This window comes from Gymnodraco acuticeps, unplaced genomic scaffold, assembly GCF_902827175.1.
Source record: "Gymnodraco acuticeps unplaced genomic scaffold, fGymAcu1.1, whole genome shotgun sequence".
Taxonomy (NCBI): Eukaryota; Metazoa; Chordata; class Actinopteri; order Perciformes; family Bathydraconidae; genus Gymnodraco; species Gymnodraco acuticeps.
The window spans coordinates 1-27842 of record NW_022991030.1 but is presented as its reverse complement, the minus strand read 5'-3'; the positions used below and the strand labels follow the sequence as shown (position 1 = coordinate 27842).

The 27842-nt window shown below is 42.0% G+C and overlaps 2 protein-coding genes across 2 annotated transcripts in view; both read left to right on the top strand.

The window, feature by feature from the left end:
• Positions 1-23846, top strand: part of obscna (obscurin, cytoskeletal calmodulin and titin-interacting RhoGEF a) — an 88117-nt gene extending 64271 nt beyond the window's left edge. Inside the window, exons 57-75 of the mRNA XM_034236358.1 lie at positions 250-417; positions 579-681; positions 887-1016; positions 3046-3420; positions 6961-7127; positions 11271-11398; positions 12293-12405; positions 13394-13562; positions 13861-13948; positions 14645-14845; positions 15714-15774; positions 15873-15950; positions 16953-17125; positions 19767-19793; positions 19906-20058; positions 20265-20310; positions 20393-20470; positions 21894-22820; positions 23164-23846. Coding sequence (XP_034092249.1) covers positions 250-417; positions 579-681; positions 887-1016; positions 3046-3420; positions 6961-7127; positions 11271-11398; positions 12293-12405; positions 13394-13562; positions 13861-13948; positions 14645-14845; positions 15714-15774; positions 15873-15950; positions 16953-17125; positions 19767-19793; positions 19906-20058; positions 20265-20310; positions 20393-20470; positions 21894-22820; positions 23164-23775 — 3797 coding nt within the window. The 3' untranslated portion in view covers positions 23776-23846. The remainder of the gene's footprint in view (positions 1-249; positions 418-578; positions 682-886; positions 1017-3045; positions 3421-6960; positions 7128-11270; positions 11399-12292; positions 12406-13393; positions 13563-13860; positions 13949-14644; positions 14846-15713; positions 15775-15872; positions 15951-16952; positions 17126-19766; positions 19794-19905; positions 20059-20264; positions 20311-20392; positions 20471-21893; positions 22821-23163) is intronic.
• Positions 23779-27839, top strand: LOC117559684 (obscurin-like; the record flags this gene model as incomplete). The annotated part of the gene is made up of 6 exons (XM_034236351.1): positions 23779-23964; positions 24335-24463; positions 24590-24712; positions 25976-26143; positions 26431-26536; positions 27611-27839. Coding segments are annotated over exons 1-6 (861 nt in total), but the record flags the coding sequence as incomplete, so codon positions are not given.
• Between the last annotated feature and the right edge of the window lie 3 nt (positions 27840-27842).

The following is a 27842-nucleotide window of genomic DNA, read 5'->3' as shown; positions in this document are numbered from 1 at the left end:
GTATTTGTGTTCAACATGTAAGAAGTAGAAAGTACAGGTATTTGTGTTCAACATGTAAGAAGTAGAAAGTACAGGTATTTGTGTTCAAAATGTAAGAAGTAATAGTAAAAAGTCGTCAGAAAAATAAGTAGTGGAGTAAAGTACTGATACCAGAAAAATGTACTTGAGTACAGTAACAAAGTATTTGTACTCCACTACTTCCCACCTCTGATGGTTTGACAGTAACTCTCTGATGCCCCCCCCCCTCAGACGGCCTCCCTCTGGAGGACGACCCCCGTCACATCATCTCCTCTGAGCGCTCTGGCGGCTGCACGCTGGTCCTGGACAGCCTCTCCTCGGAGGACTCGGGGCAGTACGCCTGCTACGCCTCCAGCTCCATGGGCAGCGCAGGGACTCTGGCCAAGGTGGTGGTGAGGGGTGAGTCTGGGGGGGAGGAGAAAAAACAGGTTCAAACGGACATTCAAGTTCCAGTCCCACTTCAATCTGTGAAATCTCATTCACAAAACGATGGAATCTGTCAGGATTGGGGGGAAATAGGACAGCTGATACTTGAATGTGTTTCTTCTTCTTCTCTGCAGCTCCACCCAGGTTTGTGTGTCGGCTGGAGAGCGCCTGTCTGATCGAAGGAGAAGACGTTCAGTTCACCTGCTCCACCCTGACTGCTCCTATACCACGGATACGGTATGACAACATTGACGTACAGTAGTTACCACGTAATATATCGATTATTGTGTGTGGAAAAAAACATCAATACATTTCGCCTAGCTCTCTTTAGACACATATTTCTTATTTTCTGTATTTATATTTCTTGTGCTCAAAAGAACCAAGGCACATTTCTTCCAATCTTGCAGCAAACGAAGATTTTGATCCAGATTTTTTTTTGCAGGTGGATGAAAGATGGCAGAGAGCTGAGCGATCAGCAGAAATACTTGATCCTGAACGATGCTCGGAGCGGCATCTTGTCTCTGACGGTCACCACGGCAACGGAGGCAGATATCGGACAGTACGAGTGTGAGGTAAAAAAACATATCCATATAATCAAAAGATTCTGAATGTAAAGGCATCTGCACAATAGCCACCTACTGTATCTTCATATGTTAATTATGTAAACATGTATATATTACAATCAGTGGTGAGCCGTGACTTTTATACCTAGGACCTCTGACCCACCCAAAGCCCACCCATTTAGAGGGAAGATATGATTGGTCAATTGTACTGTCAGTTGACATTACTCTCTCGTTGAGTTACTGTAGCTCGCCCTCTGTGAATTTACAGCAGGACCACCAATCAGCTCCCGTCTTCACAGTAACTCGCAGAGACGAGCTTCATTCATTCATTCTTTCAACCCTTCACATTCCAACAGAAACTGAATAGGCAGATTTTAAGGATTTATTTCTTTGGAAATGTTATTTTAAATACAATTAAATCAAGTTATTTTTGGTAAAACTAATGAAAAATATAACAAAAAAAATATTTAAAATATTAAGAAAAATAAATATATTTTTTTAATGTTTTCAAATATATATTTTTTTAATATCTTAGGCCCTCAGAACCCTAACCCTCACATTTTTGCATATGTTTTGTTACACATTTTAGTACAATGTGTATATTTTACATACAGTGGAGGAAATAAGTATTTGATCCCCCGCAGATTTTGTAACACTAACAAATAACTTAACAGTCTATCATTTTAATGGTAAGTTTATATTAACAGTGAGAGTAAGAATATCAAAAAGAAAATCCAGAAATTTACATTATATAAAAGACAAAAATGGATTTCATTTAACTGTGGGAAATAATTATTTGATCCCCTTGCCACCAACAAGGATTCTGGCTCCCACAGACGGAGACATAAGTCCTCTTCTTTAAAAAAAGCACTCATAACATCAACTTGTTACCTGTATAAAAGACACCTGTCCACAGAATCAATCAATCAGATTCCAACCTCTCCACCATGGGCAAGACTAAAGAGCTGTCTAAGGACCTCAGGGACAAGATTGTAGACCTGCACAAGGCTGGGATTGGCTACAAGACCACCAGAAAGCAGCTTGGTGAGAAGGAGACAACTGTTGGTGCCATTATTTGAAAATGAATGGCCTGAGGGCGATTGATTGTTGATTGATGCCCATTTTTTTTTTAATGCCAATTTTGCCCATTTTTTTCGGTCTGGGGCTCCAAATGGGTCATGGATGGGTCTTCCAGCAGGACAATAAACCTGAACATACGGCCAAGGCAACAAAGGAGTGGCTAAAGAAGAAGCACATGTAGGTGATGGAGGGGCCTAGCCAGTCTCCAGATCTTAATCCCATAGAACATCTGTGGAGAGAGCTGAAGCTTCCAGAAGCATCAGCCTCAAAACCTTCAGGATTTGGAGAGGATCTTCAGAGAGGAGTGGACCACAATCCTTCCTGAGATGTGCACACACCTGGGGTGTTTCTCAATCTCGAGTAAAGCTGCTCCAGAGCCACTATTTCAAGCATACTACGTCATCGAGTGCCGCCGAAGGATTGTTCCAATGTCCAGCATACTTGGAATTCTACCGAGCCCGGCGTACTTCAGCGAGAAATTTCCAGGGTGCACATGTGTAGACTCCGGTCTTAAAATCCCCACAATGCTTTACGCACGGACCAATTTCCCCAAATATGTGGCGGAAAATGTGTGGAAGACATGTGCTACCAAGCAAGCGTACTCGACATTGAGAAACACCCATGAAGACCAACTGCAAGAAGCGTCTGACCTCTGTGTGTCCAACAAGGGTTTCTCCACCAAGTACTAAGACATGTACTGCAAGGGGATCAAGCACTTATTTCTCACAGTTAAATGCAAATACATTTTTATCTTTTATTTAATGTCAATTTCTGAATTTTCTTTTTGATATTCTTACTCTCACTGTTTATATAAACCTACCATTCAAATTATAGACTGTTAATTTATTTGTCAGTGGGCAAACTTACAAAATCTGCAGGGGATCAAATACTTATTTCCTCCTTTGTATATTGTGCTTTTTATCATTTCATTCTGATTGTGATGTCCTGTGTGTTTCAGCTGTGTAATGAGTTTGGCTGTGTGAAGTGTAAAGCCGGTCTCTGCCCAGTTTACGTCCCGCCGACCGACATTGAGGACGACCGGCCGCAGGACTTACCTCCTAAAGGTAGGACAGAGCGACACGCTGCAGGTAAATATCCTGCACTCAGGGTGCATCATGGGAAAGAAGCACATGCCATTGTTCACATGATCTCTCCCCTTCTGATCCCGTCACCACGTCTTTTTACCTCCCAAAAAAAACACAAATTCCACTTTCAACCACTTATCCATCTGATCCAGTACATTTTGAGATTTTACTCATTTTCCCCTTTTTTCATTTCACACACAATTACATCATACTTCAAACTACCATACCAAGTGTCCCTTGATCCCTGGGAATTATGGAATAGATGATTCTACAACTATAGAAAATAGCATGGACTATCTTATTTCTATATCGTTTTATGGTCTAAAATACTTGATTTAAAAGCCAGCCTGTAATGTAATTCTCTTACAATGCACCTTCTACAATGGGTTCATCTGCAAACGGCATTCAAATCTAGCCTTACCTTCTCCATAGCATGTTTTGTAATGCTGTATTTTAATTTTAAGCTATCATCATATTTCTAGACCCTGTTTTATATCTCAATACATGAGGATATGTGTATTTAAACCTTTTTATCATTTCTATATTTCAACGCTCTCTTTATAAGTTTGTTTAAATAATGGTGAGTTGATTTCTGCTTCTGTGTGAAATTCACTTGGAAAGTTCATCAAAGTGATTATGAATCAGTCGTATGAAAATAAAATGTATTAACTACTAATTGTGGGGGAAACTTCTAAAGCAATGGAGAGTCAGGACTCAGAGAGGCACGAGGAGAGCTGGAGCTTTGATGTCAAACGCTGACGGTTTATTTGGAGTAACGGCCGGATAATTGACAAGACAGGTGGTGCGTCGCGAGTTGACACAGCGGCTGCCAAGAACTCTTCTGCAGCTCGAGGTTTTAACTAGTTCAGAGTGTAATAATCAACATTCTTTATCAGTGAGACTAAACATTATGGACCCTGAATCTATAGAGCTCTCGTCCATGGGAAAGAATGTGCGCCAGGGAGCCTTCGTCCCTGAACTGTAAACTACCTCATGGCGGCTTGTGCTCGGTCATAGACTGGCAACAACAATGCGCCCAAGCTGCTCCTCCTTAAGAGAGATAGCAGCAATACCCAAGGCCGTAGACCTATGCCGTGAGAAACGGCCAGTGAGAGGAGAAGACGAATATTATATAAGCAAATTATTCCCTAACAGAGTCTCTCTTTTTATCAATTTTGATAACCTAAAAAACCTATTCTAATAATGAATCAGTCCATAGCCAGGGTTACATAAACTAAGCTTTAGTTAACTCACCAAAAGTAAATGACTTAAGACAAATAAATAATATAAAGATGTAATACATTTTTCTAACAGCCTTCTATTGCCATAACCCTGCGGGATCAAGTGTCTTCCATCCAATATAGAAACCATACTGTATTTTCCCAGCATCCTCACCCATAAAAAGACATCAATACATATAATGTATGGAATGTTTTTTGTGTTTTTCATCACGTTTCCACTCTCCACAGAGGGCCTGGGTTGGGCTTAGGGATGCAGATTCACATGGACTTGTTTTATAGGTATAACTAAAGTTACATTAGTCATATTTCAAGCAACAATCAATGCAACACATATATATATATATATATATATATATATATATATATATATATATATATATATATATATATATATATATAATATAATATGCATAAAACTATGCCACCAGATTTCTTGTACCATTGGATTTTCCATCCCTGCCAACGTTATTTCAATCAGGAGAGACGGTTTTGATGTAAGAATACATATATTGCCAGGAATACACAAATGAATGTAATGGTGTTTTGGCGATTAGGCCCCGTTGTGCAGGAGTATCATTCGGGAGGGGAAAACTCCGATCCGGTGAAACCCCCCGGGGTCTATACACTGGTGGTGGTGAATGGATAGTTGGGTCGGTCTGAAGGGGAGGGGCTTAGCTTGACCCTGGTGGTGGTGAATGGATAGTTGGGTCGGTCTGAAGGGGAGGGGCTTAGCTTGACCCTGGTGGTGGTGAATGGATAGTTGGGTCGGTCTGAAGGGGAGGGGCTTAGCTTGACCCTGGTGGTGGTGAATGGATAGTTGGGGTCGGTCTGAAGGGGAGGGGCTTAGCTTGACCCTGGTGGTGGTGAATGGAGAGTTGGGTCGGTCTGAAGGGGAGGGGCTTAGCTTGACCCTGGTGGTGGTGAATGGATAGTTGGGGTTGGTCTGAAGGGGAGGGGCTTAGCTTGACCCTGGTGGTGGTGAATGGAGAGTTGGGTCGGTCTGAAGGGGAGGGGCTTAGCTTGACCCTGGTGGTGGTGAATGGATAGTTGGGGTCGGTCTGAAGGGGAGGGGCTTAGCTTGACCCTGGTGGTGGTGAATGGAGAGTTGGGTCGGTCTGAAGGGGAGGGGCTTAGCTTGACCCTGGTGGTGGTGAATGGATAGTTGGGGTCGGTCTGAAGGGGAGGGGCTTAGCTTTTGGTGGTGAATGGATAGTTGGGTCGGTCTGAAGGGGAGGGGCTTAGCTTGACCCTGGTGGTGGTGAATGGATAGTTGTGGTCGGTCTGAAGGGGAGGGGCTTAGCTTTTGGTGGTGAATGGATAGTTGGGGTCGGTCTGAAGGGGAGTGGCTTAGCTTGAGCCTGGATTCGGAGGGACAGGAGGTGAACAGGGATGGAGGCGGGTTGCGTTGAATCACCTGAAATGACCGCTGTCAGAGGGGGGAGAGCAAATTTAAAAGGGTTAGCGGAGCGCTATGATAGGCTTGAGAGAATAGAGCGAAGTGATTGGTTAAGCTGGGGAGTGACGCCCCCGATCACTTATTGAGAGGAGAGAGAGTAGTAACGTAGCATAGTAAATTAATGAGTAAAGAAGGTCTTCCTGGTTGAACTTGCGCTGAGCTCCATGTGTCATTTATATGTATTATGTATAGTTTGCACAAAATTAGACAGACTAGACCTTTTTCATCTATTATACCAAAAGTCAGATTAACCATGACGTCGACAGCCATAATACAATTAAAATAAGTACCACTTTTATTGTACTATATGTGGGTATTAGTCATTTGAACTAGTAGCTATTAATTTACCATTGTAACTATAGAAAGTATAAAACAGTATGTGAGAAGTCAGACTTATTCAGAATAATGATGTGGTTTCAGTTGTTTCACTTGCATACTGTATGTGTCATTTATATGTATAGTTTGCACAAAATTAGACAGACTAGACAATTTTGTATCCATTAAACCAAAAGTCACATTAACGTTGACGTCGACAGTCATAATGAAATCAAATAAAAACACATAAGTACCACTTTTACTTTACTATATGTAGGTATTTTTTATTTGTACTGGTGTCTATTAATTTACCACTGTTACTATCGAAAGAATATAACAGCATGTGAGGAGTCAGACTTATTCAGAATAATGATGTTGTTTCAGTTGTTTCACTTGCATATATATACATATTTTCGGGTTCACCATGTTTTCCCTGCCATTGTCCATAACCTCCATGTTTTTCCATCTCCCCTCTCGACTATTCCTGAAGCAGGAAGTTCCTCACATGGACCGCTCCATGTAAGTCATCATTGTCACGATAACAAATAACCTCTCAGCCTTTCCCTTTCTCCTCCTGCCAACGCATGCCCAGCTAACTCCTCACTCCTTCAACACCAGATGGTCATGTGCTGGGAGGAAGTGGGTTACGCTCACTTCCTGTTGGGTTAGTGGGGGTAAGCCCTCACGTTAAGGTAAGAAATGCATTAATAACGTTCCAGGTGTGTAAGGTAATGTACTTTTCTCCACTTTTCGCTGCATAGTAATACCTCAAAATATATTTAAATAAGTGTCTTACCCTTAAATTCTTTCTGAGTAGAAGTTTTGTTTCTGTAGACGCAGACTCAGAGGGTTGGTCCGCTGCCTTTGTGAAGAAATGGCTGCAGACTGATTTCAGCCCCACCTCCATCGCTAAGATGCTCTTCCCCCCCGAACACCCTGAACAGTACGTTAGTGCCTCTAATATTATGGTATTAACCTGTAAATTAAACAAGCTTCAGCCTCAACCTGGTACATTCTGTCTGTGGTTGGGTTATTGAAAAGTTAGGGAGGAATTATTCCCAAACTTTAGAAATATAATTGTTTTATAGAAAAAGAGTGTTGACTTTAGTCACATGACTTGGACTTCAGTCACAGTTTTGATGACTTTAGACTTGGCCAAATCAAAAATTTCAAATCACTTTTGGATTTTTACACCAGTAGGAGAAGTACTCAGATCTTGTACTTGAGTAAAAGTAGAAGTACTCAGATCTTGTGCTTGAGTGAAAGTAGAAGTACTCAGATCTTGTACTTGAGTAAAAGTAGAAGTACTCAGATCTTGTACTTGAGTAAAAGTAGAAGTACTCAGATCTTGTACTTGAGTAAAAGTAGAAGTACTCAGATCTTGTACTTGAGTAAAAGTAGAAGTACTCAGATCTTGTACTTGAGTAAAAGTAGAAGTACTCAGATCTTGTGCTTGAGTAAAAGTAGAAGTACTCAGATCTTGTACTTGAGTAAAAGTAGAAGTACTCAGATCTTGTACTTGAGTAAAAGTAGAAGTACTCAGATCTTGTACTTGAGTAAAAGTAGAAGTACTCAGATCTTGTACTTGAGTAAAAGTAGAAGTACTCAGATCTTGTACTTGAGTAAAAGTAGAAGTACTCAGATCTTGTACTTGAGTAAAAGTAGAAGTACTCAGATCTTGTGCTTGAGTGAAAGTAGAAGTACTCAGATCTTGTGCTTGAGTAAAAGTAGAAGTACTCAGATCTTGTACTTGAGTAAAAGTAGAAGTACTCAGATCTTATACTTGAGTAAAAGTAGAAGTACTCAGATCTTGTACTTGAGTAAAAGTAGAAGTACTCAGATATTGTACTTGAGTAAAAGTAGAAGTACTCAGATCTTGTGCTTGAGTAGAAGTACTCAGATCTTGTACTTGAGTAAAAGTAGAAGTACTCAGATCTTGTACTTGAGTAAAAGTAGAAGTACTCAGATCTTGTACTTGAGTAAAAGTAGAAGTACTCAGATCTTGTACTTGAGTAAAAGTAGAAGTACTCAGATCTTGTACTTGAGTAAAAGTAGAAGTACTCAGATCTTGTGCTTGAGTGAAAGTAGAAGTACTCAGATCTTGTGCTTGAGTGAAAGTAGAAGTACTCAGATCTTGCACTTGAGTGAAAGTAGAAGTACTCAGATCTTGTGCTTGAGTGAAAGTAGAAGTACTCAGATCTTGTGCTTGAGTGAAAGTAGAAGTACTCAGATCTTGTACTTGAGTAAAAGTAGAAGTACTCAGATCTTGTACTTGAGTAAAAGTAGAAGTACTCAGATCTTGTACTTGAGTAAAAGTAGAAGTACTCAGATATTGTGCTTGAGTAAAAGTAGAAGTACTCAGATCTTGTGCTTGAGTAAAAGTAGAAGTACTCAGATCTTGTACTTGAGTAAAAGTAGAAGTACTCAGATCTTGTACTTGAGTAAAAGTAGAAGTACTCAGATCTTGTACTTGAGTAAAAGTAGAAGTACTCAGATCTTGTACTTGAGTAAAAGTAGAAGTACTCAGATCTTGTGCTTGAGTGAAAGTAGAAGTACTCAGATCTTGTGCTTGAGTAAAAGTAGAAGTACTCAGATCTTGTACTTGAGTAAAAGTAGAAGTACTCAGATCTTATACTTGAGTAAAAGTAGAAGTACTCAGATCTTGTACTTGAGTAAAAGTAGAAGTACTCAGATATTGTACTTGAGTAAAAGTAGAAGTACTCAGATCTTGTGCTTGAGTAGAAGTACTCAGATCTTGTACTTGAGTAAAAGTAGAAGTACTCAGATCTTGTGCTTGAGTAAAAGTAGAAGTACTCAGATCTTGTGCTTGAGTAAAAGTAGAAGTACTCAGATCTTGTGCTTGAGTAAAAGTAGAAGTACTCAGATCTTGTGCTTGAGTAAAAGTTAGGGGTGCACCGAATGGGAAATTCTTGGCCGAAACCGATACCGAAAATAGGAAACAGTTGGCCGAAAACCAAATGCCGAAAGGCCGAAAATGATTAATAGAAATATATATATATATATAATGTATACATTTTTTACCAATGCTGTTCAGCTACCTGATTATGGAAATAGACATGATTATGGCAAAACGTAACTTAAATAATAATCACTATTATGGGTCCATAAAACATTTATTCAGCACTTTTGAATGCATACAGTACATTTATATATGTCATGTATTATTGCTAAAAAACATTATATCGCAGTCTTAGTGTCGCCAACTCGTTTCTAATATGCAAAGACAACAAATGCGTCTATGATGTATTTTCGATCAGACGAGATCTCTCTCCCCCGTCTGTGTGCGAGGGGGCGGGGCAGTTTACACACACGCAGCTGCTACATGCAGCGGAGCACACTGCGGAGATGGCGGAGAGAACGCGCTCCGAGGTGTGGTTAAACTTTACCCGTCTCGATGTGGAGAATACTTGTTACCATAAGTGCAATAAGAGTTTAGCATGTAAGCACGAGCAATTTGTCTAAACATTTAGCAAAAGTGCACCGCATGCAGACGGAGGAATGTACCGGGTTCGACCGTCTTTCTAGCAGCTCTGTAGCCCCATCCACGAGTAACGTTTCCACGTCAGGTGTTATGTATGCTAGCAGCAACACACGGAGTTAACACCATTATACAAACATGGATTAATGATTATAGGTAACTGAGTTATTTAGTTTGTTAAAATGTCAGCTATTCTGTTTACAGTCTGTCATCAGATTATTTAATACGATTTGTTAAAGGCTCAGGGCAATCTCGATGACAAAGGTCAATGTTCCCCCCCCCCCTCCTGTGAGCCAGCCGCGAGCATGGTCGCCGCGTCTTTATTACGTCATCACAACAACACGTTAGGTTACCAACGTAAGCCTGTTGTGACATTCGGTGATATTTTTTCGGTGCTAAAACCCTTTCGGCCGAAAGCCGAAAGGGCCTTTTTAACCATTTTCGGCCGATAATTTTCGGTGGCCGAATATTCGGTGCATCCCTAGTAAAAGTAGAAGTACTCAGATCTTGTACTTGAGTAAAAGTAGAAGTACTCAGATCTTGTACTTGAGTAAAAGTAGAAGTACTCAGATCTTGTACTTGAGTAAAAGTAGAAGTACTCAGATCTTGTACTTGAGTAAAAGTAGAAGTACTCAGATCTTGTACTTGAGTAAAAGTAGAAGTACTCAGATCTTGTGCTTGAGTAAAAGTAGAAGTACTCAGATCTTGTACTTGAGTAAAAGTAGAAATACTCAGATCTTGTACTTGAGTAAAAGTAGAAGTACTCAGATCTTGTACTTGAGTAAAAGTAGAAGTACCAGAGTGTAGGAATACTCTGTCACAGTAAAAGTCCTGCATTCAAAATGTTCCTCAAGTAAAAGTAGAAAAGTATTCTCATCAAAATATAGTGAAAGTAGCGACAGTAAAAGTAGTCGTTGTGCAGATTGGTCCATTTCAGAATAATATATATGATATGTTTTATAATGATTGATCATGAAAGTGTTCTCAAAGCTGGTGAAGGTGCAGCTAGTTTGAATGGCTTTGTATACTGCAGGGTAGCTGGTGGATTTACTCCAGGTGGAACTAAAGTCTGATTTAACACTTGATTATATTTCACATCATTCATCCAGATCTGTGAAGTAACTAAAGGGATTAAATACATGTAGTGGAGTAGAAGTACAAAGTAACAGGAAATACCTCAAAGTACCTCAAAATTGTACTTAAGTACAGAACTTGAATACATGTACATAGTTACTTCCCACCTCTGGTGACTCGTGACTTTGGTTTGGACTTAGGCCTTTTGACTTGAAAATATATCTGAAAACTTGTTCCCCAAATCATAATTTCCGGGGGAGGGAACCATGAACAACTGTTGTTACTTTTCAGAGTCAGAGATGGGAAAATCATCCCAAACCTCATTTTTGTTCATGTTCGAAAACTAACAATTCGCTGTAGGTAAGAATTGCAGAAGGAGACTCATTCTGACCCACAATGTAGGACTTTGGACTAGCAACACTAAATAAGAACTGGGTTGTAAAAGAGCATACATCAAAATGGTTATCCATAATTCATACTTGCATTGTTCTTTTATCACATCTTCCTCCCCAGAGCTGAATGTTCTGAAGAGGCTGCCCCCCCCTCGGCCTCTGTGGGTCAGGTGGTGCAGCAGCCGCCTCTGTACCTGGAGGAAGAGGAGGAGATCTTCATCTCAGAGCAAATGCAGGAAATGACAGATGGTATTACTCCCTCTTTAAAGTAGAAATGCATAACTGTTCTTACTTTCCCCCCTTGTTGCAGCTGTTGGATCCTTTCCTTTGTTTCCTAGGACTTTTATTTTAATAATTGCAACATTCGACACCCATAGAGAGGCGAAGTCCCGCCCCTTTTACTTCCGACCCATGGGACCTTATTTCGGAGTCAATGGAGAAAGACTATCTTTCGATCCCGTTTGAATTGTGCCACGAATTCCACATATGATGTTTGTCAATCTTAAAAAATCATTTCCGTGTCAAAAAAGTCACAGTTTGTCGTAAAACTGTTGAAATATAAGACTGTGAAAAATACGCAACTAGAAAGACTACAAGTCCCAGAATCCCGGTCCCGCATGCTGGCTCTTAGGAACCGACTAACTCCCCTTGTGTGTATGTACAGCTCTCAACGTGCCCAGACTTGGAGTGATTTTCAACTCTTTTAATACTTTCCGCCTCATTCTGAAAGAAAGAAGTGAAATGTTTCAACGTGACGGCCGTCTGGGTGTGTGGTGCGAGACGGGAGATGTAGTTCATTGAGCGGTTTCACACAAACAAAGGGTTACTTCACAGTTTTACGACACATTTTAATTTGTTTGACTTGCAAAATTATCTTTTAAATTGACAAACATCATATGTGTAATTCGTGGCACAATTCAAACAGGATCGAAAGATAATCTCTCTCTCCATTGACTTCAATACATACTTTTTCTGAAATAAGGTCCCATGGAGCTCCCCGGAAAGGGAGGGACTTCGCCTCTCTATCACATTGACTTTACACTGATCATTTAAAGCAAAAATAGTGTCTATCACCACTTTAACATTATTTTATGACTTGTATCCCCTTTGATTAATCACCTATTGATCTGCTCTCCCGTTCAGCCCCCCCCTCCATCCAGGTCCCAGCTGAGGATCTGAGTGTAGACCCCGGCACATCGGCTACATTCACTGCCATCATCACAGGAAGACCCTCCCCTAATGTGCAGTGGTACAAGGTAGGATGCACAACACTGGTGGGAGCAACCTGTCAATCACAAGGAAGCCCCGCCCTAAACCAGAGCCGGACTGACGCTCTATTTTTATATGTGCTTTAATTAAGAAAACTATAAACTAGAGTTTGAGACCATAATTCTCAAGTTTACTGAGCTCATAAATCAAGAGAAAAATACTTACATCTCACATTGACTTCCACACAATCTGACCTCTATTGGGTCGCCCCCTGCTGGGATTTAAGGCACTTCATTATTGGCTTCGCTTTTCAGACTTAGAGGTTTATGCCTGGCTGTGAGATGATTTAGGGATGGATAACATATCATATTCCTTCAATGCAAGTTACTTTTATATATGCTTTTTAAGTGTGATTAACCTGGAATACATGCAAAAATGCATACCATAAATGTCACAGATAAGAAATACCTATCTTATTATTTTATTTACATGATTACATTACATGTTACTTGTTAGACGCTTTTATCCAGAGCGACTTACATACTCAATACTGTGGGCAATCCCCACAGGAGCAATTTGGGGTGAAGTGTCTCAGGGACACAACAACATGCTGACTGCAGTGGGATTTGAACCTGTGACCCCCTGAACCCAACACCATCGCACAAGCCACTGCACCACACGCCATACAGTGACACACCTATTAAAACAATAAATGTTACTTTGCACCTTTGCACTTTCTGCCACTTTCTGTGCTATCACCGTAGCACAAGATGTTTTATTCATTATTTTATCCATTTCCTCAAAACAAATCTATTTAAAGATGTTTCATTTATTGTTGAATTGTTATACGTTTTCTGGTGTGGTTTATTGTGAACTGCTGCAAGTCAAATGTTCCCTAGTTGGACAATAAAGATAAACTGAACTTCCATCCATTTTTGATTGGTCAGGAGGGCATTATGTTATTTAAGGAGGACACAACCAGTATTTGTAGACCTTATATCTCTCCCTACTGAATCTTTCCTCTTGTGTTTGGAGGATGGAGAGGAGCTTGCAGCTGATGACAATGTGCAGATAGTTCAGCACGGAGCTCGTTTCTCAGTGACCATCGTGTGTCCTGAGGGCGAGGACGGAGGCTCCTACACCTGCTTCGCCTACAACGAATCCGGACATGCTTCATGCCAGGCGGAGCTCAACGTGGAGGAAGGTGAGCAGAATGCATCATATTCAAGTCTGTGTGCTTCCCTTCCCGGGATCCGGAGTCATGGATGATCCTGCGGTCCTGTGTCCTGGATCGCGAGCCCTGGATCTTGAGTCGTGGCTGTGGTCCTGGATCATAGGTCCTGGATGGATATCCTCGTGGATTCATCTTCCTATTATACACACATGCATTTCCAAACATTTGGTCTACCTATGTTACAAATGTGTTTGAATGAAAAGGATTATAGTTGATGTTGCTCCAGGTGTTGGACTTGTTTTATTCTCAGGTTTGATTTCCTCTGCAGGCCCTCTGGAGAGTCAGGAGCGAGAGACGGAGCTCGGGAAGAGGAGGAAGTTATTCTCCGTCTATGATGTCCACAAGGAAATTGGAAGGTGAACATACTCAATATTAACAAATCCAATCTGCCCTTAAGTCAAAGTCAAATGTATTGTCAATCTTTCAGTTTGTGTTAAGCTTGACAGAGATTTCGAAATACCGTTTCCCACAATCCCGAATACAATAACAAAGATATATAAAAATATGTATATACCTATATATATATATATACACAATCAACAGACACATTTGTACATATGCACACATTAAGACATAAATAAAAGCACAACAATCAATATATACAAAATAACAGTCACTTAAATAACTTTGAGAAATGTGCATTAGTGCAAGACTGTCCATAGCAGTGTAGAAAGTGTTCTGGATGTGAGTGTCTGAGTGTGTGTGGGGTGGTAAAGGGGACCTACAGTATCATGCAAAATGCACTTTTTGATGTTTGTTATACATCAACATGTGTCCCCGGTGTGTCGGGGAACTCACGCAGCGTCAGAAAATAAAACCCTCTCTCTTTTCCTCCGTACCCAAATCTCTAAAAACAGGGAACAACGGAGCTGATCCAGATTTTGTATACATCTGAGACCCATAACATATGCCTACAAATAGCATAATAGGAGACCTTTAAAGTCCAGTGGGGGAGGTGGGATGTCGTCATTTAGCCATGTTTCCGTGACAACGTACACACAGCAAGCCTTGGTATGATTTACTGTGATTTGATCCTTCTCTGTGTGTTTCAGGGGAACCTTCGGGGTGGTGAAGCGTGTCGTCCACAGACGGACGGGGGAAGTGTTCGCTGCTAAGTTCCTCCCTGTGAGGAGCAGCACTCGGACCAGAGGCTTCCAGGAGAGAGACCTGCTGTCCCGCCTGGCGCACCCCCGAGTCGCCTGCCTGCTCGACTTCTTCTGCACCCGACGCACTCTGGTGCTCATCACAGAGATGTATCCTTCCTGTTTTCAAGATTCAAAGGTTTTATTGTCATATGCACAAAGCTACAGTGTAGAAATGGCAATGAAATTCTTCTGAGCTGAGCTCCTCCAACAATGCAGCATATAATAAAATACAAAATGCAAAAATAAAAGTAGTGCAAAAAGTCTATATGTTTTAACGCTACAATACAGGGTATGCAGGCTTACTGAGTGTCAGCGCTGGCATTCGGCTTTAATGTTGTTAAAACACAAAAACACGTCTAAAATGGGAAAGAGCTGTTGTACGATTTACTGTCCAAATTTAGATTGAAGAGTTCAGAGTTATATTTATTTACACAGCTGAAAGAGAAAACAAATGGATCACCACAATCTGCAGAAACTACTAGAATGTAGAGAGCAATGGTAGTAATATGTTTGATTTTTGGGAATTAACTACTCATTAAGTCAATATAAACCAGCATTTATTAATAAAAGATCCATGATAAAGAGCCTACAAACAAAGTTGGGGGTGATCATGTTAGCTTCAGACAAAGGTAGCCCGAAAAAAAGTTTTAAACTCAAATAATCCCATTTTGAAGAACAAACGAGCAGCGAGGCATTTGTATGTCTTCTGCTTCGTAATCAGGTACATATAAATGCGATCATGAAATCCAATTTGTTGTTAATGTCCATGGACCTTTCATTAATTGGTCAATTGTGAGACTTTCTGTTGATTCCAACATCCTTTAAATTAAGCAGTTTATTGTTTGTTTTACTGCAGATTTTGCGTATGTTATTTTGCCACCAATTGACGTCATCGCTTCACCTCAATAAAACGTAACATTGGGATTAATTGTGTTGAACTTGATTTGTATTCAGAGTTCTTTAACACGTTTTCTAGCTGCTGTTCTCATGGACTTCTGGACCATCTATTACTGAAAGGATCCGTCTCAGAGAAAGAGGTGAGAACTCACATTCATTCACAAAAACCTGGCTAATATCATGTTAATATATATCATAATATTATGTGTCTGGACTAATATTCTCCACTTTATTTCAGGTTCAGTCTTACATCCAGCAAATCCTGGAAGGAGTCGGTCACATTCACAGCATGAACATCCTGCACCTGGACATTAAAGTGAGACTTCCTGTCCGAATGTTCATTAGTAAGCAGAGGTGGGAAGTAACTAAGTACATTTACTCAAGTACTGTACTTAAGTAAAATGTTGAGGTACTTTACTTGAGTATTTTCAATTATGCTACTTTGTACTTCTACTCCACTACATGTATTTAATCCCTTTAGTTACTTCACAGATGTGGAGGAATGATGTGAAATATAATCAAGTGTTGAATCAGACTTTAGTTCCACCTGGAGTAAATCCACCAGCTACCCTGCAGTATACAAAGTCATTCAAACTAGCTGCACCTTTACCAGCTTTGAGAACACTTTCATGATCAATCATTATAAAACATATCATATATATTATTCTGAAATGGACCAATCTGCACAACGACTACTTTTACTGTCGCTACTTTCACTATATTTTGATGATAATACTTTTCTACTTTCACTTGAGGAACATTTTGAATGCAGGACTTTTACTGTAACAGAGTATTCCTACACTCTGGTACTTCTACTTTTACTCAAGTACAAGATCTGAGTACTTCTACTTTTACTCAAGTACAATATCTGAGTACTTCTACTTTCACTCAAGTCCAAGACCTGAGTACTTCTACTTTCACTCAAGTACAAGACCTGAGTACTTCTACTTTCACTCAAGTACAAGACCTGAGTACTTCTACTTTTACTCAAGTACAAGATCTGAGTACTTCTACTTTTACTCAAGTACAAGGTCTGAGTACTTCTACTTTCACTCAAGTACAAGGTCTGAGTACTTCTACTTTTACTCAAGTACAAGATCTGAGTACTTCTACTTTTACTCAAGTACAAGGTCTGAGTACTTCTACTTTCACTCAAGTACAAGATCTGAGTACTTCTACTTTCACTCAAGTACAAGACCTGAGTACTTCTACTTTCACTCAAGTCCAAGATCTGAGTACTTCTCCCACCTCTGTTAGTAAGCTGTGTCATTATTCATTCTGCGTTTCTTAACTCCATCTTTATCTCTCCTCCCGTCAGCCTGATAACATCCTGATGGTGTATCCGCCCAGAGATGAGATTAAAATCTGTGACTTCGGCTTCTGCCAAGAAATAGACGCGTCCCGACACCAGTACAGTTTGTTTGGTACTCCGGAGTGTGTGGCCCCTGAGGTCGTTCACCAGGAACCAGTCACTGTTGCCACGGATATCTGGTGAGTCTAACATCTAACCAGACATGATGAATCAGATCATATTTCTATTTGTATTGTGTTTAAAGTTCTCTCTAGACGTATCGCTCTCACAGTGCAGAGTAAGACACAATGACATGTGTTTTTTCTATTTGGAAACTAATACTGTGGAGAATTATAGGCTTGCAAAATTATTTTCATCTTTTAAATCTCTTCTAAAATCTAACTTCACTATCACTCGTTAGTACTATAGACTTTCTCCTTCCTGATAACCATGAACAATTTGCAGTTTTCTGTATATCAGTGAATTATTGGCATCCTATGTACAGTGGGGCAAAAAAGTATTTAGTCAGCCACCAATTGTGCAAGTTCTCCCACTTAAAAAGATGAGAGCCCTGTCATTTTCATCCTAGGTACACTTTTACATTACATTGCATTTAGCTGACGCTTTTATCCAAAGCGACTTACAATAAGTACATTCGACCAGGAAGACACAACCTTGAAGAAAACAGAATCATATAAGTACATCAGGTTTCATAGAGCCAAACATTTCAAGTGCTACTCAACTGGCTTTAGATAAGCCAGTCCTTTATTAGTATATAAGTGCTCTGTTAGCAGTTCTTTGTTAGTAATTCTATCGCTTCAACCATGAGAGACAGAATGGGGGGAAAGAATCCAGGAAATCACATTGTAGGATTTTTAATGAATTAATTGGTAAATTCCTCTGTAAAATAAGTATTTGGTCACCTACAAACAAACAAGATTTCTGGCTCTCACAGACCTGTAACTTCTGCTTTAAGAGCCTCCTCTGTCCTCCACTCGTTAACTTTATTAATGGCACCTGTTTGAACTCGTTACCAGTATAAAAGACACCTGTCCACAACCTCAAACAGTCACACTCCAAACTCCACTATGGCCAAGACCAAAGAGCTGTCAAAGGACACCAGAAACAACATTGTAGACCTGCACCAGGCTGGGAAGACTGCATCTGCAATAGGTAAGCAGCTTGGTGTGAAGAAATCAACTGTGGGAGCAATTATTAGAAAATGGAAGACATACAAGACCACTGATAATCTCCCTCGATCTGGGGCTCCACGCAAGATCTCACCCCGTGGGGTCAAAATGATCACAAGAACGGTGAGCAAAAATCCCAGAACCACACGGGGGGACCTAGTCAATGACCTGCAGAGAGCTGGGACCAAAGTAACAAAGGCTACCATCACACTACGCCGCCAGGGGCTCAAATCCTGCAGTGCCAGACGTGTCCCCCTGCTTAAGCCAGTACATGTCCAGGCCCGTCTGAAGTTTGCTAGAGAGCATTTAGATGATCCAGAAGAGGATTGGGAGAATGTCATATGGTCAGATGAAACCAAAATAGAACTTTTTGGTAAAAACTCAACTAGACGTGTTTGGAGGAGAAAGAATGCTGAGTTGCATCCAAAGAACACCTACTGTGAAACATGGGGGTGAAACATCATGCTTTGGGGCTGTGTTTCTGCAAAGGGACCAGGACGACTGATCCGTGTAAAGCAAAGAATGAATGGGGCCATGTATCGTGAGATTTTGAGTGACAACCTCCTTCCATCAGCAAGGGCATTGAAGATGAAACGTGGCTGGGTCTTTCAGCATGACAATGATCCCAAACACACCGCCCGGGCAACGAAGGAGTGGCTTCGTAAGAAGCATTTCAAGGTCCTGGAGTGGCCTAGCCAGTCTCCAGATCTCAACCCCATAGAAAATCTTTGGAGGGAGTTGAAAGTCTGTGTTGCCCAGCGACAGCCCCAAAACATCACTGCTCTAGAGGAGATCTGCATGGAGGAATGGGCCAGAATACCAGCAACAGTGTGTGAAAACCTTGTGAAGACTTACAGAAAACGTTTGACCTCTGTCATTGCCAACAAAGGGTATATAACAAAGTATTGAGATGAACTTTTGTTATTCACCAAATACTTATTTTCCACCATAATTTGCAAATAAATTCTTTAAAAATCAGACAATGTGATTTTCTGGATTTTTTCTTTTTCTCTCATTTTGTCTCTCATAGTTGAAGTATACCTAGGATGAACATTACAGGCCTCTCATCTTTTTAAGTGGGAGAACTTGCACAATTGGTGGCTGACTAAATACTTTTTTGCCCCACAGTATACAGTATGTCTATGCTCCTGTAGTAAAAGCCTATATTCCTGCTACTGCAGTATTTTGGACTTTTTTAAGAACATTTTAATTATCCTGAATATTTGATATTGTTTATATTTGATATCATGTTTTTCATTTTGTTTTTCATTGTTAATTCAATATTTCACTTTTTAGGTATTTTTATTTTAATGTCTGAACACACTGCTGCTTCTGTAACTAAATAATGTCCCAAATTGGGATAAATAAAGTATCTACCTACAGTGTCTATCTATCTATCTCTCTCTCTCTCTCCCTACCTACCTCTCTCTCTCTCTCTCTCTCTCCCTACCTACCTGCCTGCCTGCCTGCCTACCTACCTATCTGCCTACCTATCTATCTATCTCTCTACCTACCTACCTAGCTACCTACCTACCTATTGCTTAGTTTACTCTGTGTTCCTCCCTCATTACCCTTTTAGCTAATACTTCTTTTAGGTCTTATTGTGTGTAGTACTTTATCAATATAATGTATACCTCTTATTCTCTCCTAGGTCTGTGGGTGTTCTAGCGTATATCTGGTATGTCTCACCACACTTTTAAACCTTCAACATCTTTAATATACAGTTCTATAAGAAGCTGTCCATATATGCAGGGTGTCTGTTCACTGTTCATCACTTTATGTCCTGACAGTCTGGTGTGTCGCTGCCCGTTTGTGGGTGAGACGGACCGGGCCACCCTGCTGCGGGTGGGGGAGGGGACGCTGAACTGGGACGCCCCCGATGTGACCCACAGGAGCCCCGAGGCCCAGAGCTTTCTCCACATGCTGCTACAGCCAGATCCAGAGTGAGGAAGACAGGAGTATTGAGATTATGTCAAACGTTTAGTGTGACCTGACAACAGTTTGAGTTATTCCCGACCTTTCCACTTTGTTCTCAAAATCGTAACTTTATTTTTCATAGCCTTGACTCTACCTTCAACATTTAGACTTTATTAGGGACATTTTCCTTCTTCCTCATTTCTTTTTCACTCCAAATGTTCCTCTATTGTAGGAAGCGACCCTCGGCCTTTGAGTGCTTGAGCCACGAATGGATCCAGGTGAGAGGAAATACTTTTTTTGAATGCATGTGTTCTGAAGTTAGGAATACAAAAACACAATACTTTCTAACTGTGTTCACAGGACGAACATGCAGGAGAAGATACGGATGAAATCAACACAAGGACTTTGAAAATGTTCATCTCCAAACGGAAATGGCAGGTCAGTTGCAAAAAGTGTTGGATAAGATAAGGAAGTTAGCATCCTTAGCAGAGATCCCTCGACTGAAAACAATGTCATTGGATTTTAAATACATGTACAATAACTTACTTATTGACTTTTTTACTGCCTTGACCGTATTGTTCTTGTATTTGTATGGTAATGTTGTATTGTTCTGTAAGCGTACTCTTCAATGTATCATAGGTCTAATTTATAGTCACTTTATATATATATTAAAAGTGTTTAGCTTGTATTCATCATCATCAGCTTTTATTTGAAGAGACTCTAGGTCCATTATTAAAAGACACACAACACTCAAATATAAATAAAAAAAGGCAGTTATACCAATGTTTCCACAGAGGTGCCTGGTATCGTACAGCACTGAGACACGGATTTGAAAGCAGCATAATGACAGTTATGAGAAACATTCAATCGACAGATGAATTTGTACATCAGATTTCTCAAGAGAGCATGGAACGTGTTGACTCGTGCATTACAAAACATTTCACTTGCACTGCACCACCTTGGTTTTCCAAGCAGTATACGCAGACAGTCATTATGAGCTTCTTGAGCACACGTGTCAAACTCAAGGCCCGGGGGCCAAATCAGGCCCTTGGTGGATTTAATTTCGGCCCGCAGGATAATTTGTAATTACTATTAGATCTGGCCCGCCGGTATATTGCACGCACACTTTCACTCCATCCTGAGGGTCTCCTCCGCTCAGAGCCTGAGCCCAAACATTGATGACCTTGCTCCCAAGAGGAGATGCCAAGTATCTGAACTAGCATCACACTGAGTTTAATGGATGTTTCCTTCTGCACTTTCTCTCAGGACAACAGGGCATGTTTGGTTTTCTCTTTGAGGGGAATAGTTTTGTTGAAGCTGTTGTTGGCCTGTGGAGAAATGTGATCATAAGAAATGACTCTAAGCTGCAGATAGAGCCATAAGAAATGAATGCAACTGATTGTTTAATGTTGTTTTTATAGGCAATAGTTTAAGCTTTGTTAGTTCCAGGTTTAATATGTGCAATAAGTTCATTTCAATAAGTTCTGCAATAAACATTGAACCAGTCTGGCCCTCGACTAGTACCCATTTTTTTATTTTGGCCCACTGTGTATTTGAGTTTGACCCCCCTGGTCTTGAGGTTCGCCTTCTTAAACTTGACCCACAAGGGGGCAGTATAGAGAGGAGTACAATAAGCTCTAAAGAGGTTCACCTTAACCTTATCTGAACACCAAGAGAATGTTCTAGCCAACATGTTGTCAAAATGATACTTATAGTGTCTGTTATGTGGGATTGCACCATCGGGAATGCTTGGAATTTCGCTGTTCTCTGTGTAGTGACAATAAAGGAATCTAATCTAATGTTCCCAAAGAAAAGCCAAATCCTCTGTCTTCACCACTGTCTCTCCTCTCCACCTCCCCAGCGTTCCTTGACCTCCATCGGGTCGGTCCTCACGCTGAGGCTGATCCCAGAGCTGCTGGACGCTCCGCTCAGAGAGACAGCGGTGACGGTGCCGCGGGAGCCGCAGGAGCACAGCAGCTCCTCCCCGAGCAGCGGGTCCTCCTCCGATTACGATGAGGCCGACTCCTGGGACTGTTTCCAGCACTACAGCCCCACGGAGGAGGAGGAGGAGGAGGAGGAGGAGGAAGAGGAGACCGAGGAGGAGTACGATCCTTTCCCAGAGCGAGAGCAAATCCCAGAGTCTTATCCCAAATGCCACCTGGATGAGGAGGAAGAGGAGGAAATGACGTTAGGGGAGGAGGAAGAGGAGGATGTGGAGTTGTTAGGACGGAGGAGTGTTTTCGAGAGGAGTGTCAGCAGGCAGTCGGTCGCTTCCTCGGACGTTTCCTCCCAACACACTCCTCAGAGAGAGCGGAGGTTCAGTAAGGACAGCAGTCAGTCCCTCTACCTGTCCGATGGAGAGGAAGGGTCAGGCAGTGATGGGGGTCGAATCCCTCGTGGCAGCGTCATCCGAAGCACCTTCTACAGCACCTCCCATCAGCTGTCTCCCATGTCCGCCAGACACATGACGCTACGGGACAAATTCCAGGCCAAGAAGCAGGAGAGGGGCCGCAAGCCTCTCCGGAGAAGCCTGTCCGGACGCCTGAACGAGCCTCTCATCGAGTACGTGGAGGACGACCCGGAGACAAACCGTGGGCAGAGACGGGGGTCCGTGCAGCCCACCATGCAGAAGTCCTGCTCCTTTGATAGCGGGGTTAGCCTCCCCCACGCTAACGCCCCCCCTCACAGGAGGAGCAGGTCTCTGGACGAGTATTCCCGAAGATCTCCGAGCTCACCGAAGCCGGATGAGGAGGAAGAAGGGTCTCAAAGTCTGAAGGAGGATTTGGAGGTGAGAGATTTTTTTATTATCAGCCATTATGTGTTTGACCTGTCCTTATGTCTTATGTCCGAGAGGCCTATGCACTTGTGAGGATGTTGGTGGCTACCCAGAAGTATTTTAACTTGTTTTAGCACCTACCGTATTTACAATGTTGTTTTTAAAGTATTCGGCATCTCTTTTATGCCTGGGTTTTATGAATCTGTTATTCCATTATATTTATTTATTGTGTTCCTTTCTGTTGTCTTCTTATTAAGTGTTAATGATGATGTGTCTGAAAATGTGCTATATGAATAAACGTACCTTACCTTAAGGGCATTATTTATTTGACTGATACTCAATCTCTATACTGAAGGAGGATTTGACCGATGATGAAGCCACTGGGAGGAACTTGTTGGCGATCCCGAGTCCTCAAAGACCCCCGAGAAGACGAGGCTCCATCGCTCCGGTACAAAGTCGGTCTTCTGTTCCCTTAAGCTTCATCGCTGGGAACAGAAGGACGCTGGATCCGTATCAGCTACCCCGGGAAACCTTCGCCGGTTCCCAAGGGTCTCTGGCCGAATCGTCTCTTCCGGAGCACGGTGGCTCCGAGTCCTCAAGTCGACTTGGCTCCTATGAAGAGCTCAGCCATGGTCTTATGAGAGGAGGAAGATGCAGATCTGGGGAAAGTGAAGGGTACGACGATCAAGGAGAGCCTCTGATCCCCCCGTCGCCATCTTCCTTCCAGGAGGTTAAACCCAGGAGTTCGTTCCCTCAAGCTCCACCACGAAATCGCACCCGATCCAACCCTAATTATGCGGTCAAATCCCAGCGAGTCCCAGTCCCAGCCTCTCGTCTCTTCAGGCTCCAGAGAGGCCCCCCAGATCCAGAGACAAGAAAGAAAGTGGGGGTCTCCAGAGACATGCATCTGATACAGCTCTGGAGCTCAGACCCCCGACGGGAAAGTCGCCCAAACTGGGTCTGCTGAAGATCTTCCGCAGGCAGTCGTGGACCGGACACTCGTACTCTCCGCTGGACAACCAGGCGTTAGGACCCACGCTGGGGGAGATCATGAAGCCCGACACCCCCACCATGTCTCTGAGGAAGAAGATGAGAGCGTCAGCCTCCAGTCTGACCAAACTGTTCACCAGGTCTAAGGAGGATGTGAGCAAAGGAGGTGAGACATCTAAATAGTTCTATCATGTGTTTGACTTGTCTGTGTGTCTCTTTGTGCAACGTCTCATTCTCAAACATCTCCAAATATGGTACAAATGTCCACTCAGGGATGAACTGATTTCAATCACTGTTTAAAGAATATTTATGGACGATAGAAATGAGAAGTCTTTGGCATTTAAACCCCGTGATCGTGATATGATGTATCTTAAAGGGGAGGTGCAGCTAAAGGTAGAATATGAAACACTCCCAGGGTCGAGACACTGTTTTGATGTTGATGGGATAAGGGCGTTATTATTTTGTTGTATTTACCTGAGCCGTTGCTCGTGTATTTTGTATATCTACACTGTCATGTTGTTTGTTTCCTCTCACAGGGCCAATAGTGAAAGGCTCAGCTCCGACCCCTCCTGAGAGGAAGCGCAGCTCTGGGCTGGAGAGTCCAAAAAAGAGAGCCTCCAAACTCCTGCCTTCTTTTAAAATACCTGCTTTTAAAAAGAACAAAGGTAGGAAATACACTTTTATTTATATATATATATAATATTTAATTAATAATATTTCCTGTAGGTCCAAAAGGCTTGAAACATAATGTACCTTAGCTCTGTCTGAGTATGTTTGTGTTACTTCTCCAGATCTGCTGGTTCGTCCAAACAAAGCTGAAGTGTTCCAGTTAGACGGAGGTGGCGTCCTGCTGGGCTGGAAGCCAGTTCAGACCAGTGACCCCGTCACCTACTGTGTGCAGTACTGCACAGAGGGTGGGTGCACACAGAAACACAGTAGCTGTTTTTTGCAAGAGCAATAAAGGAGACATATCAAGCGAATCTCAAGATTTATACTTATCTTATTAGGTTTGTAAAGGAACATGTTTACATGCTTTAAAGGTCCCATGTCATGGCCATTTCTACTGATCATAATTCCATTGTTGAGGTCTACTAGAATATATTTATATTGTGCCCCCCTCCCTATGAGCCCAGTGGCCGTCTGCGAGACAGCGAAACCCAGCCCGAAACACACACCCGCTGTGTGTGTGTGTGTGTGTGTGTGTGTGTGTGTGTGTGTGTGTGTGTGTGTGTGTGTGTGTGTGTGTGTGTGTGTGTGTGTGTGTGTGGTGTGTGTGTGTGTGTGTGTGTGTGTGTGTGTGTGTGTGTGTGTGTGTGTGTGTGTGTGTGTGTGTGTGTGTGTGTGTGTGTGTGTGTGTGTGTGTGTGTGTGTGTGTGTGTGTGTGTGTGTGTGTGTGTGTGTGTGTGTGTGTGTGTGTGTGTGTGTGTGTGTGTGTGTGTGTGTGTCGACTCACAGCCTCCCGCCGTCTCAGGGAGGAGAAATCTGTGGAGCTGCAGCTGAGAAAAGATTGAGTGTGTGTGAGGAAGTCCGCGGATTGGTCAATTTGGACCAATCCACAGAGGGGTGGAAAAATTGAAAAAGAAAATCTCCAACGAGGCGTTCTGGGGCAGCATAGACAGGTATTTTCTGTGTTAGAGTTTTACTCGCTACAGGGTGTACTTTGAGGGTTTGTGACTCTGCAGACCGTTTACATGCAGAACAACCTTCATAACAACAAGGGGACGGGTGATAACCAGAAAAGCATGACATGGGACCTTTAATGTTCCAAAAGCCTTTTTTTTCCTTCTCATAATGTATGTCTGTATGCACCCTTCATCTGAAACACTTTTAGCGCTTGTCTCTTTAAGAAGCCCTCCTCAAAAGAAATATGCTTTTATTGGCTTGCCAAGATAATTAAAGGTGCAAATGTAGTCGTCGAGTTGCATGGGAGATACTCTGATGGAGGGTGGATATCATGTAATGAGTCTGCATGTGACTTAGGAAGGGAAGTTACATCTAAACGACTTGTTGAATCTCATGTTCTCTAAATAACTCGGTTGTGTTATTCACAGTTTTTGGGTTGGTTGAGTTTTTCCTGGTGTACATCCTATCCACAGCTTGTCTCTATAGGATAGCATTTACATGTCCCCCAGCTGTGTTGTGGATGTCATTATAAAACTGATGTCATACCCCCTCAGGGCGGGAGTGGACGGTGCTGTCGGAGGAGGTGACGGAGAGCTGCCTGGTGGTGAAGGATTTACCGAGAGGAGCCTCCTATGTGTTCAGAGTCGGCTGTATCACAAAGACCGGAGCCGGACCCTTCAGTGACGCCTCAGCTCCCGTCGTCATGCCAACGCACCCTGAAGGCAAGAGAAACTCTCTCAAAGTCAAAAGTCAAAGTCAACTTTATTGTCAATCTTTCAGTTTGTGTGTACAGACAGAGAGATCGAAATACCGTTTGCCACAATCCCGAATACAAAAATACAAATATATATAAAATATGTATATACCGATACATACACAATCAACAGACATATTTGTACATATGAACACATTAAGACATAAATAAAAGCACAACAATCAATATATACAAAATGCTGTTTCACAAATATCATCTAATTCAAGGGTTCCCTAACTTTGTTCTGTTTTACAGAGATTCACATTCCTCTCATCCAGACGGAGACTCTGGGGTCAAAGGTCACCGGGTCAGAACGACAGACGACACACAAGAACTACAACTTCCTGTCTGAGATCAACAGGTGGGATTCGGAAGCAGAAGCTGTGTATTTAATTTACTGTGTTATGGTTTGCACATTATTTATTTTAGCTTTAATGTTTAAAAACATAGACGTGACTTCACAGGTTCCTCAAGTCCATCACAGATTCTGATATTTCTGTCGTCAACCAATATTTAGTTCTGATCAAAGATTCATTTCTAACGTTGACATTCACATTTTTGTACAACTAATTCTGAACTCCTCAAAGTTGTTCATGGTCATCTTTTAACAAAAGATTAATGTGATAACATACAAAATTCACAACATATCTATTGAACAATAAATGGTACCTTTAATTTATATTCTGTTTCCTTTCAAAAATGACTTTCACCGCTCTCCAAAAATCTGATTTTTTGGCAAAGTCAACAACAGTAAAATAGCCAATTAAAAAAAATACCATTTAAATGTTTTTGTATGAAAACAGCACACATCTGCTACTCTCCACTCGGCACATACACTTCAGACAGTCAGACAACTCACGTGTTTCTTTAACATGCTTATTAAAAGCAGCATATAGTTGAGTTTGGCGTCTAGGCTCGGGCATCATCACTCCATAGATATACATAGCACGATGAGTGATGATTAAATAACTAACCCCCCGAGCCTACAGGTGGAAGCTGGGGTGGTGGTGGGGCAGCAAGCAGCAGCGACGAGGAAGTAGCTGCAGCGATAGCAGCAGCAAGCAAAGCATAGAGAGAGATCTGGCAGGTTCAATAGAGCGGCATATTAAGGAGACTCTGATTGGTTGGTTGTAGAGTGGCAAGGGGCGTTATGTATGAATGCAGCATAAGTGCTCAAGTTGACTGCCTGAACTAGCTCGCAGGCTTCGCCCCATTTAATTGTTTTAAATAATAACATATTTAGATGTTCTACCAAACTGACCACCAGGGGTCACTGCACCACTGTTTCAGGACATCTGTAGACCATCATGGATGTTTACCTTTCTTTATTTAGAGTCACAGCGGACTGGAATCAGCCCCAGGATGCTTCAGTAAAATGATTGTTTTATCCCCGTTTTTTATGCTAATCTTCCTTTTTCTCCCTCTCCTCTCTCAGGGGGCGTTTCAGCGTCCTCTCCCTCTGCAGAGACGTGGAGACCAGCCAGGTGTTCGTGGCTAAGGTCACTCCGTACCAGGCGGAGCAGCGTCTGCTGGTGCTGAGGGAGTACCAGCTGCTGAGGAGGCTGCACCACCCCCACCTGCTGCAGCTGCACAGCGCCTTCCTCACCCCCCAGACCCTGGTGCTGGTGCAGGAGCTCTGCCCCGGCAAGGAGCTGCTCTACAGCCTG